Source organism: Cyrtonyx montezumae, unplaced genomic scaffold (genome assembly GCF_038088225.1).
Source record: "Cyrtonyx montezumae isolate F1298 unplaced genomic scaffold, pur_monq_1.0 scaffold_13, whole genome shotgun sequence".
NCBI classification, from domain to species: domain Eukaryota; kingdom Metazoa; phylum Chordata; class Aves; order Galliformes; family Odontophoridae; genus Cyrtonyx; species Cyrtonyx montezumae.
In genome coordinates this window covers 29,182,369-29,199,137 of record NW_027071859.1, presented here as the reverse complement: position 1 = coordinate 29,199,137, position 16,769 = coordinate 29,182,369, and the positions used below count along the sequence as shown (strand labels likewise).

Sequence of the window (16,769 nt, the reverse complement as noted above, 5' to 3'; positions counted from 1 at the left end):
CCTACCCTCAGGCAGTTTGACACATCCTCCCAGCTTTGTGTCATCTGCAAACTTACTGAGGGTACACTCAATTCCCTCATCTAGGTCATCAATAAAGATATTAAACAAGATGGGCCCCAAAACTGACCCTTGGGGGACACCACTCATAACAGGACGCCAGCTGGACTTAACTCCATTAACCACTACCCTCTGGGCACGGCCCTCCAGCCAGTTCTCCACCCAGAGAAGAGTGAACCTGGACAGGTTCACTCTTGTAATTGTGATTGTTCTGTCACAATGTGATTGTTCAATCACAATGTGATTGTTTCTAGGTGTACACCCAGAGTTAAGTGGTTAAATGAGTATTTGCTTCACAGCAGATGCTTGTAAACATGGGAACAAATCATTGTTCAGATTCTTAGGGGGAATGATCAAAGAAAGATCGGAAACTTCTAATGTGATCCATCGCATGAAACTTCTGCTTTGGCGAAAAGTACTTCGTTCCAGCTGCTTACTGCAATCAGAGATTCTGTTTAGCTGGTAGTGATGTAATTCAGAGCCATTCTGGTCCTGACTGCTCTCATTTCAAGCTGTTAACTCTGACGCCGAAAGCAAACTGTGTGGCAGCATCCCAGGAGGCAGCTGCCTGTACCTATGCAGTGCTTACAGCAGTATTCCTCCCAAGGAAGATATGAAGTTGAAGTAAGAACGAGGTATCTACTGCGTGGCAGTCCGTAAAAACGCCAAAACCTGAAGTAGAGCTTATGCTGTGCAACACCAAGTTATTCCGATGCAATTTTAGCACATTCTACTACTGACACGGCCTGACTCTGAGCGCGGGCAGCCGCCATTTTCTCTCCGCGCGCCGCTGCGGGGCGGTGCTTCGGACCGTTTCCGCATCCGCTGCCCTTGCTGCCGGCGAGAGGTGAAGGGACCAAAAGCCGCGATGTGGAGGAGCCTGCTGGTGAGGGGCCCGGTCCCACGGGCCGGCAAGGGCAGCGGGGCACTGGGGAGGGACACCGTGCTGTGGGTTGGAGCTGGGCCTGCGGGCGGGGGCTCCGCGCCTTGTGCTTCGTGTGCAATCGGGTCCTGGGTTAGGGCACGGCAGAGCGCCTTCAGACCGCTCAAGGTACAGCTAGTGGCTCTGCCTTCTTCCCTCCCTCCTCTGCTTCCATCGATTTTAAGAGGAACGGCCGCTTTTCGTTTATTTTAGAGTCTTCGCCAGGCGTCCCAGAGGACCATAAGCACTGCTTCGCGCAGGCCGCTGGAGAACAGAGTTCCCGAGAAGCAGAAGCTCTTCCAGGTATTGACTGATCACTGATACTATAACGACGAGTTTTTAGTAGATTATAGTTGCTCATATACCGTTTCTAGAAAGCTGCTGAAAATCCTTTTTGCATCTGTTACAATCAGTTATACGGCGGTAGCGTTTGAAATCAGCAAAATTAATTTCTGCTGATGCTGTTTGTAAGTGTGTGCTTGACTTCTTAACACTAAATGTTTTTGCTCTGAAATGGCTTTTGCTCTTCAGCTTGGAGAAGGCTCCGTGATGACCTCATAGAAGCCTTCAAGTATCTAAAGGGGAACTACAGGACAGAAGGGGACAGGCTCTTTAGCAAGGTCTGTGGTGACAGAACAAGAGGAAATGGCTTTGAGCTCAGGGAAGGTTGATTTAAGTTAGATATAAGGAAAAAGACCTTTACAGTGAGGATGGTGAGGCACTAGAACAGGTTGCCCAGTGATGTGGTTGATGCTCCATCTCTGAAACTTTCAAGGTGAGGCTGGATAAGGCCCTGGGTAACCTGATCCAACTATGGTGTCGCTGTTGGTTTCAGGGGAGTTGGACTAGATGGCCTTCAGTGGTCCCTTCCAACTAAATATTCTATGATTTTCAGTAGTGGGTACTGTACAGTGGTATAGAATACTCTGAAATGGGATGAAGGACCGTGTACTAGGAAGAATGGAAGGTCAACAGCAACATGAGAGGCAATTTTGACTGAACAGTCAAACTGGCAATCCTACAGAGATACGTCACGGCTCATCGATGTTTAATGAGGATGTAACTTCACGGTTACAAAAGCAGTACAATTCTCAGAGAATTGGATTTACTCTGAGAAAAGTTTATAATTTCTAAAAACCCTTTCTGAATGATAGAATCTTTGGGGTTGGAAGGAACCTCTGAATGCCATCTAGTCCTGCAGTGAACAGGAACACCACAGCTAGATCAGGTTGCCCAGGGTCTTATCCGTCCAGCCTTGCCTTGAAAGTCTCCAGGGGTGGGGCATCAACCACATCAGTAGGCAACCTGTTTCAGTGCCTCACCACCCTCACTGTAAAGATTTTTTTCCATATATATAATTTAAATCTACCATTTTTGAGCTTGAAGCCTTTTCCTGTTATGCTATCACCACAGATACTACTAAAGACTCTTGCCCCTTCTTTCCTGTAGTTCCCCTTTTGAAACTGAGATACTGAATGCATCTCCTCTGATTGCTATGCCACCTAGTGAGTAGTAGTGGTTCTGCAAAGTGGTTCTGCCAAAGCAGCAGGTACTTAAGGCACGTAGTTGAGAGTATGCTCTGAAGAAGTAATTTCATACTGAGGGTGGGTGAGACTGGACTTTAGCAATGTGAAGGGGGCAAAGTGTTAATAAACGGTGCTGTAGTTTTTACGTCTTATTACATTTCTTTAGGCTGAAAGAGAAGGTCAGTGTTGTTGGGACACTGCCTGAGGAGCAGAGTGCTTACTGAATGCTACATGAAGCAGGATATTGATAAGAAGGGTGGTCAGAGATTCTGTTTCTGCTGACAGGTTATTTGTACATATTATATTGCTGGCCAAATACTGTTTCTTCCTCCATTTCCTTTCTTAGGTGATAGCAGGTTAAGCTGGGTGGGGTTGCCTGTCAGCAGCCAGAGACAGACTTAACTCCACAGCAGCATTAACTTGCCAGCGTGGATAAAGATCCTGTGGATCCAGTGTTCAGGGAGTTTCACTTCAGGTGGAGAAAAACAGTCTCCTGTTTATGAACTGTTAACGGTAGAGAGAGGTTGCTCCTATTTCCTATAATAGAATTTGAAAGTGTTGGAGACTTGTTGGAAGTTTCTAGGGATGGTAATCACATACTGTGGGCCTGAGGGGGCTGGCAAGTGATGCCAGAAGTGTTCGAGTATGTACTGGTTGCTGTTTTAGTCATGAAAATGCACGCTGTTAGTACACTTTGGTAGGAGGGGCTCACTTGATACCCAAGCAAAAACTTGAAAGACAAAGTTCAATCTAAATAAGGTTTTCAAGATTTTCAGCTTTCTGGAAGTTGTGAACATAATTTAGGGAAAGAAGTCTTGTTCTAGTTACGTTAACCTGGTGTTGCAGGAACTGCATTTAATCATTTATTTTTGCCTCTTGGTTTCCATTAGGAGGATAATGGCCTCCCCGTGCACCTTAAAGGTGGGATAATGGATGGTCTGTTGTACAGAGTCACCATGGGTTTGACAGTTTTTGGTAAGGCTCATACTGAAACATTCATGCTTTAGTACAGTTTCCAATCTGCTAAGATTAATATACTTCTTTTAATACAGTCTCCAACATGGCCCACACAGGTACTCCTTCAGAATTCATGTAAAGATGTTAGACAAAGCTGAAATAACTAGTAAAGCTCAGTTTGAAAAGGAGTAGAATGTAGTTATAAAACATACATGCACACCCCAGTTTTCTTACTAGCTTGCCTCTTTAGTGCAAGGTGATACCGGAGTTACAGAGGTTTCCCACAGTGCAAAATGTAGCATGCTATATCCAAAATATGTGGCACTGTCTATATTTAACTTCTTTGTTGTTTGCTTTTGTGGTTCTGTAATAGCCTCTAACGGGACTGTGTTGATCCAGAGGATTTTCTGTTCAGTTACCATAACAATGAGTAACCATTTTTTTATTGTCATCTTGCAAGTTCTGCAAGCGTCCCTCTCCCATTTTTTTTCTTTACTTTTATGCTTTTAGATTTTTTTTATGCAGACTGTGGAGAGTATAAGATGTTTTTGTTTGTTTTTATAAAATACATATTGAAAAAAAAAAAGATTGTTGAGATACAGTTATGGAAATGTGCTCTGTCTGGTCTGCAATTGCTTATTGTCAGTATTCTGGGGAAGGAAAGCTAACTCGTAAGAAACTATTCTGAAAATACTTCTGTTTTTTTCTTCAGGAACAGGCTATGTTCTTTATGAACTGACGATGGCTTCGATGCCCAAGAAGCAGAAATGACTCCAAGATGCCCTAGTAACTAGCATCTCTTCATCCAATTCCATGTGACCACGATGGCAGCTTGTAGTTACTATAAGCATCTGGCTTAATGCTTGAAACCATAATTTAATTGTAGCACGTTAACTGCTATCAATAAAGCGGTTTTTGTGCTGCTTTGAGGTGGTTTGGACTATATCATATGTTCTCCGTTAGAGTGTGCTTTACTTTCTGTGTCTGTGTACTGAGATGATCAGTATGCAGATCTCATAATTGTATGAATGTTTGTTGTTTTGTTTTTCCAATATGGTTTATGTTAGTACTTCAAAGGTAACTTAACTGCCCTGAATCCTTTTAAGAAACTGATACCTGCTCTTTGTTACAGAAATCTTGTCTTGCTTTAGCTGAGCTAATTTATCTTTAAGTAATAAATAAGCAGAATTAGACAAAACCACTAAACCTGCATGGAAGTGAATGCTGAGAGTTTGGTAATTCTGCATTGTTGGAATTTCTTCTGAGGATACCCAAAAATAATTAGTTGCTGTTGTGTGCTTAGGAGCTTGTATCTGAAGTAGGTAACGCTGTTACTGAGAATGCCTGCTATGTAAAAGCTGCCTCTAGGAAGCATCTTTAAGTTGGTGGATGACACGAGGATCGCTTCACTCGAGCTACCCTCATGCCTCTTACTGGGTTGACTATTGCAGGTGGTGAGGAAGCACGTTTCTGAGAAACTGTTAGCTGTGCATCTTAAAACCAGTTAGGTTTTACGTTCCTAAACACAGTCTGGCCCTTTTTAGTCTTGCTGTCAAGTCAGTACCTGGCGTTGATTGTGTGATTCAACTTGTTTTACTTTGGACAATCCAGACAATGCTACAGTGGCATTCAGAAGTGTTTCCAGTTCCCACACTCATGGATGGAAATGAGATGTTGGGTCATATCCTAGAAGTGCGTATTTTGGAAACACCATTCTCATAGCATCTGTGGGATATTCCCACTGTGCAGTTCCATATGTGGAAAGCTTTTTAATAGTCCTGGGAGGTGAGAGGCATGTGCTGGGGTGGGCTCTCAGAATTCCCATCAGTCTCCCCCTCTGTTACTGACATCCACAGTAACAAAGCAGTCCTGTTTCCCTTTATGTCCTTGTTAGTCTGGTGTTGACTGTGTAACAAATAGAACTTAAAAAAAATATCATCAAAATAATCCATTGTTTCTCCTCTTAAGGTCACAGTGGGCTTTTCAAAATGTGACAGTGAGCACAGAAAGCTAACTTCCTATTACAGCGCTATTTTAAGCCTCTTCTGGATTGTGTTGGTTTAATATTTTTTCACTGCTATTCTGGAGTAGCAGAATATGCTTGTTAAACTCGAGGCACAAGGCAGGGGAAGGGCCAGTGTGCTCAGATTAGGATTGGGAATTAGGAAAATGCTCTATGCCACCGTGCAGTGGGCACAGCCCCCAGCTGACAGAGTTCAAGGAGAGTTTGGACAATGCTTTCAGGTACAGGGTTTGAATTGGGGTGGTGCTGGGTGGAGCCAGGAGTTGGACTTGGTGATATGGGTCCCTTCCAATGGGATATTCTGTGGTTCTATGCCCTTTTACTTCTGAGTGTGACATCGCGTGGTATGGTGTTGCTTGGACTTGCAGCGGGACCTGTGGAGCAGCACAAAGTGGGCTAGCAGAAGGATCTTTAATGCCAGAATGTTACCTGACCTTATAGACAGAGTCTGATAGCATTACTTTGACAAAATCAGAAACCCTCTGCTGATAAAAGACAATTTGGAAGGGGGAGCTGTGCCCCTGAGGAGTGACTGGGAATGTCAGGAGCCCTGTCTTCCCTAGGCCCGTTTAGTTATTGGAATTAATGGAAAATGGTGGGAATTACCTGAAGACATTTTAGATCCCTGTGGGTATTTTATGAGTAGAAGAGATTAAAATGAACAGCTTGTACTACTCCTTGCTAACTTGAAAAATGATAAAAAAAAGTCAGTAATAAGTTACAGCTCATAACCACTAAATGCACTTGAATTATGTGTTTTTCTTGCCTGTTTCTATTACCATTGTGCTTAATTACTGCCCTTCCATCAGTTCTTTCTGGAAATCAATATTATGCTGATGTACACCTTACTGCAGTCCTGTTTTTGATTTGTGTATGCAGTCTTTTTTCCAAAAAGAGAACCTCTGGTTCATTGTAAACTTTTTTTTTTCCACTTCAACTGTTAATTAGAAATGGTAGCTGTGATTTTTGTGATGCTATGCTCCAGGGGAAGGAAAAGCACCCTGGAGCCAAGGCTATGGGAGAGCTGTTATGGCCTTTGCTGGGTTGGATTGTTCTAAATGCCTTCCCAATATATTTTGTTGGGTAGACAGTGAGTACCCCATTTCTTCTAACTTCCCTTCCACTCTATAATTCGTTATTTATCCTGTTAAATTTACATGCTTTTAAGGTTAACAGAGAAAGCTTTCTAGTGCCAGCTTTGGATGAATGAAAAGCAATGTTCATGCCACTGTAAGAGTAGTGCTCATCTGAATAACAATAAGACAGATGCAACAGATGAAAAATGGTGTTTTTCTAGGTTAAATACCCTTTTCTGGGACTCCAGGCATACAAACTATGTTTTACTTTCTCCATTGAAAGGTGGCTCAGAGCTATCTTCTCTTAGAACTGTGCCCTGGGCTACATTTTCTTGGCTACTGAATGCATGTACAGATCCAGGTAGCCTGTCACACACACAAATTTCCCTAGCAGAAGTCTAATACACAATACAGCAGCTTCCTAAAAGACAGCACAAAACAACTTTGCAAACTCTCTGAAGTAAAATGAAAATATTGAAGAGATTTCTGACTGTATGGTCTTATCTGTACTTTTTTTTCTCTTTTCCCAAATCTCATAGTGAAAACACCACTTTTCCAATCTTGTTCACCTTGGGTATCACTGCTCTGAACAAGGAGAAGGGTGAATTTGTTTTGGTATCTCTCACGTTAAGTCTTTTTCTCCCATTTTTTTTCCAATGTTGTTGTATATGAAGGAGCTGGAGGTTTATCTTTGTAGCTACTACTATGAGTCAGACCTTCAAAGACAGACAAGATCAAATCTGATCAACCTGACTTGACCTCAGGTGAGGTGTGTATGTGATGAGTAAGTCAGAGCCAACGTATCTTTCATGCATGTACTTGTGAAATTGTTTTTTTAAAAGGAAATTTATTTTAATAACAACTCCTTTTTGTTCTAACTTGCCTGAGTCTTTTCACTTTTTTTTTTTCAGTATTCAGCCAGAGCTGCTGTAAAAATAATGGCTTGTCCAGATACACAATCTGAGAAGGATCCCTTGGCTGTACTCTGCTGTTTGCCTGAATACGAGTGTTCAAGACTCCAAGCTCAGCAGGCAGCTCCAGCGAGCTGTGAGATGTGTTTTGGTCTTGTCTCAGCATTTCTCCATGTTAGTTCTTATTGGTCACAGATTTTCTCTGAGACTAACTGGTCACAGGATTCCCTGACAACTTAGTAAGCGAAAGCACGCTTCTATCTGTGTTCTCAATAAGGTACACCACCCCCCCCAAAAGCTGCTTGGCCTGGATTCCTGCTTGTAAGTGTTGTGGCAAGCTGAATTCACTTGAAGGGCTGCTGAAGTGTTTGAACGAAGTTTATCCCATGCAGTCCTAGCCCGGCTGTCCTGAGCTCAGCTCTGTGGGGAGAGCCACTACCTGTGCACAGTGCACTCTGCTCATAATATATCCCCTCCCATTTGTTGTAGCCTGCGGCATCCTAGAGTAGAGAGTACACCTGAAGAGGGATGAGTCTGTTCTTTCCTGATGTGTTTCTTTCTTTGAGTTTCCAGGCCACCAATCTGAACTTTCAGAAAGGTGAGGGGATCTTACCTCTCCTGCCTGCTGTATGCAGTGCTTGTAATTCTTTCCTCTCCCTCCCTGGTATTTTATTGTTGCAACCAGTTTGCTCTTTTCTCCAGATAAACCATCTGTTCCCTGTACTGTCAAGGCTTTGCTGGGTGTGGAAAAACAGTGTGCTTTCTGGTGGTTGCAGAAATAAACTGGAAAGGTTGAGTAAGTGAAGATCAAATTATATGTAAGCTTTTTTCTTTTATGGCAGAACTTGGAGGATACTGCGGTAGACAAGATAACAGGAGGCTTGGAGGCTTAGGATTACCTGAAATAAGGCTTCCTAAATGTAGTTATTACAGACTATGAATGAGATGTCCAAATATTGTGGTTTAACCTAGCAGTAAGCTGAGCATCATACAGCTGTTTGCTCACACCCTGACCCCAAAGATGGCGAAGATTGGGGAGAGAATCTGATACAGGTAAAACTCGTGGGTTGAGATAAAGTCATTTTAATAGGACAGAAAAAAAGAAGGTAAAATAATAATGATAAGCAAGTGATGCACAATGCAATTGCTCACCACCCACTGACCAGTGTGCAGCCAGTCCCCTAGCAGTGGCAGTTTGCCTCAACCAACTCCCCTCAAACTTTTATAGTATGGAATATTCACTTGACCAGTTTGGGTCAGCTCTCCTGGCTGTGTCCCATCCTAGCTGCTGGTGCATCCCCTGTTCCTTGCTGGCAGAAGCTGAAAAGACCTTGATTTAATATAAACACTGGTCAGCAACAACTACAACTTCCATGTGTTATCAGTGCTATTTTTCTCCTAAATTCAAAACATGGCATCATGCCATACCAGCCACTGTTAGGAAAATTAACTCTGTCTCAGCCAAATCAAAGTATTGCTTTAAAAACATATTGCAGAATAGGTGCTCTTTTCCCCCTGCAATCAATACTCATTTGATTGATAATGGAGATGTAAAATAGAGAGGAGCAGGAGGATATGTCAGCCTAATAATAAGATATCTTTATCATTAGAGCTGTGCTAAGAAACAACTCTCCTTGAGGCTGTCTGTGAAGCTCACCTGCATATGCAGCTCCCCCTGATTTCACCAGGAGCAGCAGTAGAGCTGCTGAAGGTATTCAGCACTTTGCATGTGCTTCAGCTGTCACAAAGATCCAGAGACAACTTGAACCATCTCATAATTTCTTTGGATTAAAATTTTTGTATGGCACTTCTCAGGGCTGAAATAGACATGTGGTTGTGTGTCCTGTGTTATCAATGCCGGAAACAGCAAAAAAAGAAGAGAAATAGTTGTAGGTGGCTCTCTGAGGTGGGAGGAGGCTCAGTGCTGTTGGAGCTTGCCAGAGCTGCTGAGATATTGCTGACTCCAATGCCTGTGAGCAGCTCCTGGTCCCAGCGGGTGCAAGGAGGAGGTTGGGGCTCCTGCAAGATCTTTAAGTGTGCTCTTTCATTAATTGAATTATCTGTGTTTGTGTAGTATCGGAACAGTTCCACAGTGTTTCATCTAAATATGAGCAATTATTTACTCTGGATGACTAATGCTGTGGGACCTGAAGGTTATAATGGAAAGGCTGACACAAGCACATGCAATCTTATCTATCGTAACACTATGCAAAAGGGAATTATATAATTAATAATCATCAAAATAATAATCTCTATTGCCCAGTGGGGAGCTACAAGTCCCAGAGGAGCCAGGCCAATGTTGTTATCAAAGTTTATTCAGTGATCTCTTAGGAGCAGTAGAGCACATTTGGCTAAATATAATGTGTTGTGCTAATACATGGTACATGTGGAGCACTGCCTGAGGCCACTGTGTCACGGTGCTGGAGTGCAGTGTGCCGGGAGGTGGGTACCCTCCCTTTGGCGGAGGGATTGCGAAGGAGATGCCTAAAGTTAGACTCTTAAACTTGTATTCAGGCTGCTACATAAACAGCCTGAGTTTGTAGAAGAGCAATACCAAGAATCCCTTCTGTTATAATAACATAAATAATAGAAACAGTCTTGCAACAACAATGCTGAAGGATGTGATTATTTTGGGAATGAGTACTCAAACAAGTTGCCGTATTGCTGGGAAAAAAGAAGAGGGGAATGACAACTTTTGGTTACCCCAGCTTAATTGATTGCAGTGTGTAAATGCAGTTTCTGGAGGGAAGTCACAAGACTTGGGAATAGTGCAAGAGGGACAGCAACTGTATGACCAGGCAGTAAAAGTTACATATGATGTATTTGGATTACAGAGTTGGACAGCAGCATCTGTCACAACCCTTAGCTCTCTGTTCGAGTCTGAGATCCAAAAGCAGGGACTACAGATCACTTCCATCCATCTCTCGATCAACATCACATCCAACCTGCTCAGGCACTGCTGGTTTTCATAAATTGCTCTTCATTAGCCACTGGAGGAGTTTAGATGCTGGAGTCCTAAATGTGGGTATCTTAACCTGGAACTGCACCTGGTGCAGGGAACCTGCTTTGGCAGGGAGTTGGACTTGATGATCTCTTGAGGTCCCTTCCAACCCCTATGATTCTATGATTGATTCTATGAACTGAATGCTACCTGGAATGACCATGCAGGACAGAGAAATGGATGCAGCCAGTTGACTTGAGAAGCAAAGCTATGATGGTGAGACACACACTATGGAGCACAAGCTGTGTGTATCTTCTTGGCCTCTCTTAGGGTTAGAGAAGGGGTTCCACAGGTTTTATTATTAAATGAGGTCCTAAAAGCTACTCCTAGCACAAGAAACAAGGATTTCATCTTGTAACTGTTTTTCTTAACCAGGGAAGATCAGAATGATGAAGTAAAGCCGAGTAGCATTTCAGAATGTGATTTGTGCCTGAAAAACTGTTCATTTAAAACTGCTGTGCAGTTTCTGTTGTTGTTGTTAAAACAGAAGAGGACCCTGCAGCTAGCAGCAAACACATTTCTGCAGACCAAGAATACACCATAGCAGAAATCAGGCACATTCAGTAAATGGGAGTGACTAACAAGAGTGGTGAGGCCAGATGGAATGCATCCAGGAGAGTGGAGGAAAGGGCACATGAGAGGAGACATTTTAACAGCTTCCTGTGAAGTCTCTCTGCAAACAGTGGAGGTGTTGATACATGAGAGAGATGCTGTACTCCAGCAGGTGAAACAGGCTGCCAGCAAAGGGTGAGTAGGAGCTTTCAAGTATCCTTTAATAGCAGAAACCAAACCCAGTTGTTTTCTGTTTACACAACAGAGTGCTTCTGATACTGAAGCACAGGGCAACATCTATTTATAATCCAAATAAATCTTATGTTCTGGTATTTGAAACTGTCAGCATTCAGCATATTGGAAAGCAGCAGCCACAAAGCTGCATTAAAAAACAGCAATTTAAATCTGCATTGCTTTATTCAGTGCACTTTCTCCTTTACTTTTTATACAGTTATGTCTTGTGCAGGAGAAACAAATTTCTTTTTAAAGGTTAGCTCATATGGAGTTCATAGATGTCCAGACAGGTTATTCCTAAGCATGTCTGTGACCTAAACTCTTGTTTAACCCCTCTTTAATTCCATGAAATCTCAACATTTCCGTGCTCATCAACAGGAGTTTCCTGCAGCAGGTGACAGATAAAGATCCATAGGCAGCATGGATGAAACTAACCTGGACTATCCAGCTGCATGGGGTGCTCTCTGGCCACGCACTGGCCCCAGTTTTGCCCCTTGTGAATATCCTTTTATTCTTTTGGAGAGCAGAGAGCTGTGGTGAGTGCCAAAACCTGCCAGCCTGGGTATTGAGGCACTGCGACTGGGAAAGGAAGACAGGGGAGATGACCACGGAGTACACATGCCCTTAATGTTTGTAAAAAGCCAAAAGCCTACGTGACTGTTAAGTGCAGATATGTTGGAACAGCATAAGGTTTTTGAGCAAGACTGTACTACTTTCTGTAGCTCTTGCAGTCACATGCAGGAAGGAATCTCCCAGTCTACTTCTTTGTTCTCAGTCTGAGTTTGCAGAGATGCCAATTATACACAAGCATTTTTTTCATATTAAGCCAAGACTATTCTGGGGGGATCATCAGAAGATATGAGTTTCTCTGGTGTTGGGTTGATTTTTTTCCCCCTAAATTATTTTTCTTCTCAACTAACAGGTTTATGTTCTGTCAGTATGACTTATTTCTGATTGCTGTGCTCATGGTCCAACTATGGACAACATGAATCACTTAAAACCAATTGCTGTCAGCCATTAGAAAATGGCTATCCAAAATGTGCTGCTAGTACTAAGTACAGCATGGACGGTTTCTCTTTGCTGTCCTAGTGTACTTTAAATAATGGAGAGTGAACTAAATGACCTTTCAGGGTTGTTTCCAGCTCATTTATTATGGTTCTATGCATTTGTATCAGATTTGCTTGTAAGAGTGTTGAAGCTTTTGACTGTTTGTCCTGCTGAACTTGCAGAAAGTTCAGAGCTGACCTTTAAAACCTCTAAATCTTGGAAAGACATGTATTGGGAGGGAATACATCAAAACCTTGTCACTGGCAGCTTACCTCTGACCTGCTACTCCGCCCAGGGAACTCAGCACCTTTTTGTGCCTCTTGGGGAAAGGAGGATAGCATTATGGCAAGGTATTCATTCCTACAATTCCTCCAGCCTGGAGCACATCCCACATGAGGAAAGACTGAGAAACCTGGTCTGCTCAGCCAGGGGAAAAGAAGACTGGGGGGGATCTGATAAATGTTTATAAATATCTAAAGGGAGGTGGAAGGCAAATGGATGAGGCCAGGCTCTTCTTGGCGGTGTAACAACCTAAAACTTGAACGTACTAAGTTCCATACAAATATGAGAAAGAACTTTTTTATGGTAAGGCTGACTGAGCCCTGGAATGGGTTGCCTGGAGAGGTTGTAGAGTCTCCTTCTACGGAGATATTCAAGCCCCGTATGGACACCTACCTGTGCGACCTATGGTAGGGTACCTGCTTTAGCAAGGGGGTGAACTTGATGATCTCTAGAGGTTCCTTCCAATCCCTTTGATTCTGTGATTGCACTACCATAAATTATTCCACCATCTGCAACAACGTGATCAGGGCACTCTTTGGGTAATACAACTCAGTCTTCAAATAACTTGCTCATTTTAGTACAAGCTTCTCTTTTCCACGAGCCAGCCTACCACCTATGCAGACCTGCTGCCACAGTATATATATATTTTTGTATATATAAATACTGACAAGAATTAGCAAAATGTTCAGATCCAGAGCTTTTCACTACACCATTTTTCACCATGTTGCAGATTAATGTTGACTTCTTTGTTGTACAGGCTGGCAATGTGTCAAGAGTAGAATAGTTACCAGATGTAAGGGAACCCATGGCTACTGACCTTTGCATCTTGAATCAAACCAGGGGCTCAGAGACTATTTTAATGTTTCATAGGTAGTAGCTTGGGAGTTCTAATTTTTAAATGTGTTGTTTTTCTTTAAACTGACCAGTTTCCTCAGAGCATCATTCGTTAGGAGCCCTTAATCCCTGTGACTGTGACAGGAACGCAGTAAGATGTATTGTGACACCTGACATATACATTCAGGGAAATTGCACTGTTTTCACTGGGGAGTGCCTCCTAGATAGGAAGATCAGGACCCTGTTGTGAACCAGTGAATCAAATTATTTAAAATACATCATCTTAATTTAGGGATGTTTTAATATGAAATGCATTTTGGTATGTATGGAAGGGGCTATACAATTATTCCATCTATTTGTTTAAATTCATACTTGATATTAAAAAAATGGCTGCCTACAGATTAGCTGGCTTTCATAATACTCCCAAATCACATCAGGAAGGCCCGTTCCCTTCTATTTATACTTCTGCACTTGAATGATTTATTTGCTTTTCCATTTCTGCTTGTTTGGAGCCACAATCATTTCTTTCCTTCAGAGCATCGCACGATGGGAAAAAATCAGTTACAGAAATTAAAGAAATAAACAGCTGCTGAGGAAAACACACCTGGTGAGGCAGAGAATAATTTCATAGCTGTGGCACTCCCTAGGGGCACCACTTCAGTAAATGAGCAGATTTCAGGCAGACCAAGTTTTCTCCCAACCCTGTTTGTGTAAGAAGTCATTCCTCATTTCGAGAGGTCAGATGAGGGCTGCTCTCTGAATACCACTCTGAAGTGAAATTATCCCAATAAATAAACACCAGGCTGAGTTCCTCTCGTGCCACCGACTAGGAATCTCTCAGGGAAGGCCGGGCCTGTAGGAAGCTGGCTGCTGTGTTTTTCCTTCAGCATCTGATGGACACAGATATAATACTGTGCAATATTAGCTTGATGGGTGGTTTAAGAAGGGATAAAACATACACTGGAAAGGTCCACCTCTGTGTTGTAAATAAAGAATGGGCCTCCTCAGTGAATGTGCTAAGGCAATGTCAGATTTCAATACACCATAGTGATGGATGCAGTGAGAGAGACAGCGCTGCAGTTGGGATGATGCAAGTAGGTGTACAAGGGCACCAGGAGCAACTCAGCCTGCAGAGCAGCACTGAATGGTGCATCCCTGCAGTGTTTGCTATTCAAGGAGCAGACACCTTTCTGACTCTTCCTCTGAGCAAAGCTTATACACCTGTATGTGTACATGTGAATAAGGCTCCCATCACATTCATGCGCAAGAGCAGCTGCAACTGTCAGGAAGCCACAGAGGCCAAATCTAGTCTGATATCCACATGGAAAATGATATTCGAGGTCCTGAAATGCAGGACGTCCTGTTTTCTTCTGCCCTGGCAACACAGCCTGAGGAAACAAGGAGAGGTGCCAGAAGCACAGCGTAGCCCAGTTCAGTCTAGACCCCAAACCAGTCCAAATTTTCTAAGGAATTCCTGGATTCCTGCAAAATTGCTATTGCATAACCACAAAAGAGACAGAAAACATTATTAAAAGTATAAATACAAATTCAAGTCTCGATTTTTAACATTGAGATTTGTCCCAAAGTTTCATTTTATTCAGTTTAAATAGCAAACAAAATGACAGGGCTGGAGTGCATGGTCTTAATGTGTTTAACACTTGTCTAAGAAGCAAGCAGACAGGAGAGTGTTAGTAAATGTTTATGCATTTCAGACATGCCTTCTGCATCACATATTATGCACTCAGCCTATGAATGTACATAGCAACAGAGCTGATTAAAAACAACCCATTTTGCCTTTTAATTGCTGTGATATACGGCAACACAAACCCAAAATGCAGTTGGTTGGTGTGTTTTGCATGTGAACAATCTCAGTGGGAACACGGTCAGTACGGCTGGAAAAAATCATGGAAGAATGAAATCCTGCTGCCCTTGGAGTTGATGAATTATGTGCTCTTGCCATCTCTGAGCCTTATTTTGCTCCAAGAAATGAAGCAAAGCTGCTCAGCCTGAGGAAAGGGGGAGAGTGCCCTCATCACACCTACATCACTCATCCATACAGTGTTGGTGTCTGTGATGTCTGCTGATTCCAGCGCCTTCGCTCATGTAAATCCAGGGGTAGAATCTGCAGCAAAGTATTTAGATATTTTAAAACAATTTCTCCAACGGACTCAATTTTTTTAATAGAATAATACTATCATCATTTACATTAATTGATTTAAACAATTAAATGTAAAATCTTGGTTGTCTGAAGATGGGGAAACTCACAGCACATTGTGAAAAAAGTCTTGGTGCACAAGTGATAAAAGCACTTCATCTGCATTAGTTCATCTCCTATGAAGGAACATTTCATTGTGAGCCTCACGTGCATTCTCCTGGAAGTGCTGTTCCCGTGATGTACCACATTTATACTGATGTTCTTGGCATGTTTGCTCAGGAAATGAAACGAAAATTAAAACTCCAACATTAATTTCTTAGAAAACCCTTCCTCCCCCACCCCCATATCAGCTCTAGATAGGAAGAAATGAAATTCCTCGAGACAAAACGCCAAAGGAGAAAACTCAAGCCAACAGCTGGGCAAGGGGTGAACAGGTCAAGAGTATCTGAGGGTTTATCAGCAGAGATATTGCTTTTGGGAAGCACGTGTTATCAACACCAGACAGCCAAAGCCATGGCATGTCCCTGAGAGCAGCTGACTCACTTCCAAAGCGCCTGGAAATGTCAGTGCACGTCTTCTGGTTATCACCTTCTTTTCAGCATTCGGGCTCTGACGCTGACTCCCGGACTATTGCAGAGATGAAGGCGTCCGGATTCAGTTCAGGAGGGATGTGTCTTCCTGTCGACACGTCCTTGATCTCCCAATCCTGAGGAAACTGCTCGGGAGCCATCCTCCCATGCGCTATCAGCCCCTGCTGTCAGCCACTTCCACCCAGATGGGCCCTGTCCTGATCCCTCAGAAGCTCACGTCCGCGCATTAAGCTGATGTGGGGCCCACACAGCGCTGAAATCTCGCAGACCTCTTCCAAACAGGCTGCCAGGAGATGTCGGCCTGCTCCTCAATTTTGCACCGACATTTTCTTCTTTCCCTTTTGTCTGCTGTTTCCTGCGGCCATTAGTACTCTTTTTTTTTTTTTAATAATAATTGCTTTTCTTTCCTTCCTTTCTTATTTATTTCTCTACACTCATCTGTCCCACCTTCTCAGTCTGCCCCATCCTAACCCCCTGCCACCACCTGCGCTCCGAGCCGGGCCGCACCAAACCGCCTCCGCCGCCAGGGGTCGCCGCCGCCCCGCGGATGGAGCCCCGCGGCACGGAAGGCTGGAGGCGAGGTGGGATGTGCTGTCCCCCGC

The 16,769-nt window shown here is 43.2% G+C and overlaps 1 protein-coding gene across 1 annotated transcript; it reads left to right on the top strand.

The window, feature by feature from the left end:
- Positions 1-860: 860 nt before the first annotated feature.
- On the top strand, positions 861-4,391 carry LOC136045167 (cytochrome c oxidase subunit 7A2, mitochondrial). Its single transcript, XM_065730902.1, has 4 exons — positions 861-943; positions 1,193-1,282; positions 3,396-3,480; positions 4,175-4,391. Exons 1-4 carry the CDS (start codon positions 926-928, stop codon positions 4,231-4,233), a joined length of 252 nt encoding a protein of 83 aa, XP_065586974.1. The 5' UTR covers positions 861-925; the 3' UTR covers positions 4,234-4,391.
- The last annotated feature ends 12,378 nt before the right edge of the window (positions 4,392-16,769 follow it).

What these genes read in the sequence shown, in the direction of transcription:
- LOC136045167 (XM_065730902.1), top strand. An exon ending in AGAAGCAGAAGCTCTTCCAG is followed by an intron (nt 1,283 to 3,395) that starts GTATTGACTGAT and finishes GGTTTCCATTAG; the next exon opens with GAGGATAATGGCCTCCCCGT. An exon ending in CATGGGTTTGACAGTTTTTG is followed by an intron (nt 3,481 to 4,174) that starts GTAAGGCTCATA and finishes TTTTTTCTTCAG; the next exon opens with GAACAGGCTATGTTCTTTAT.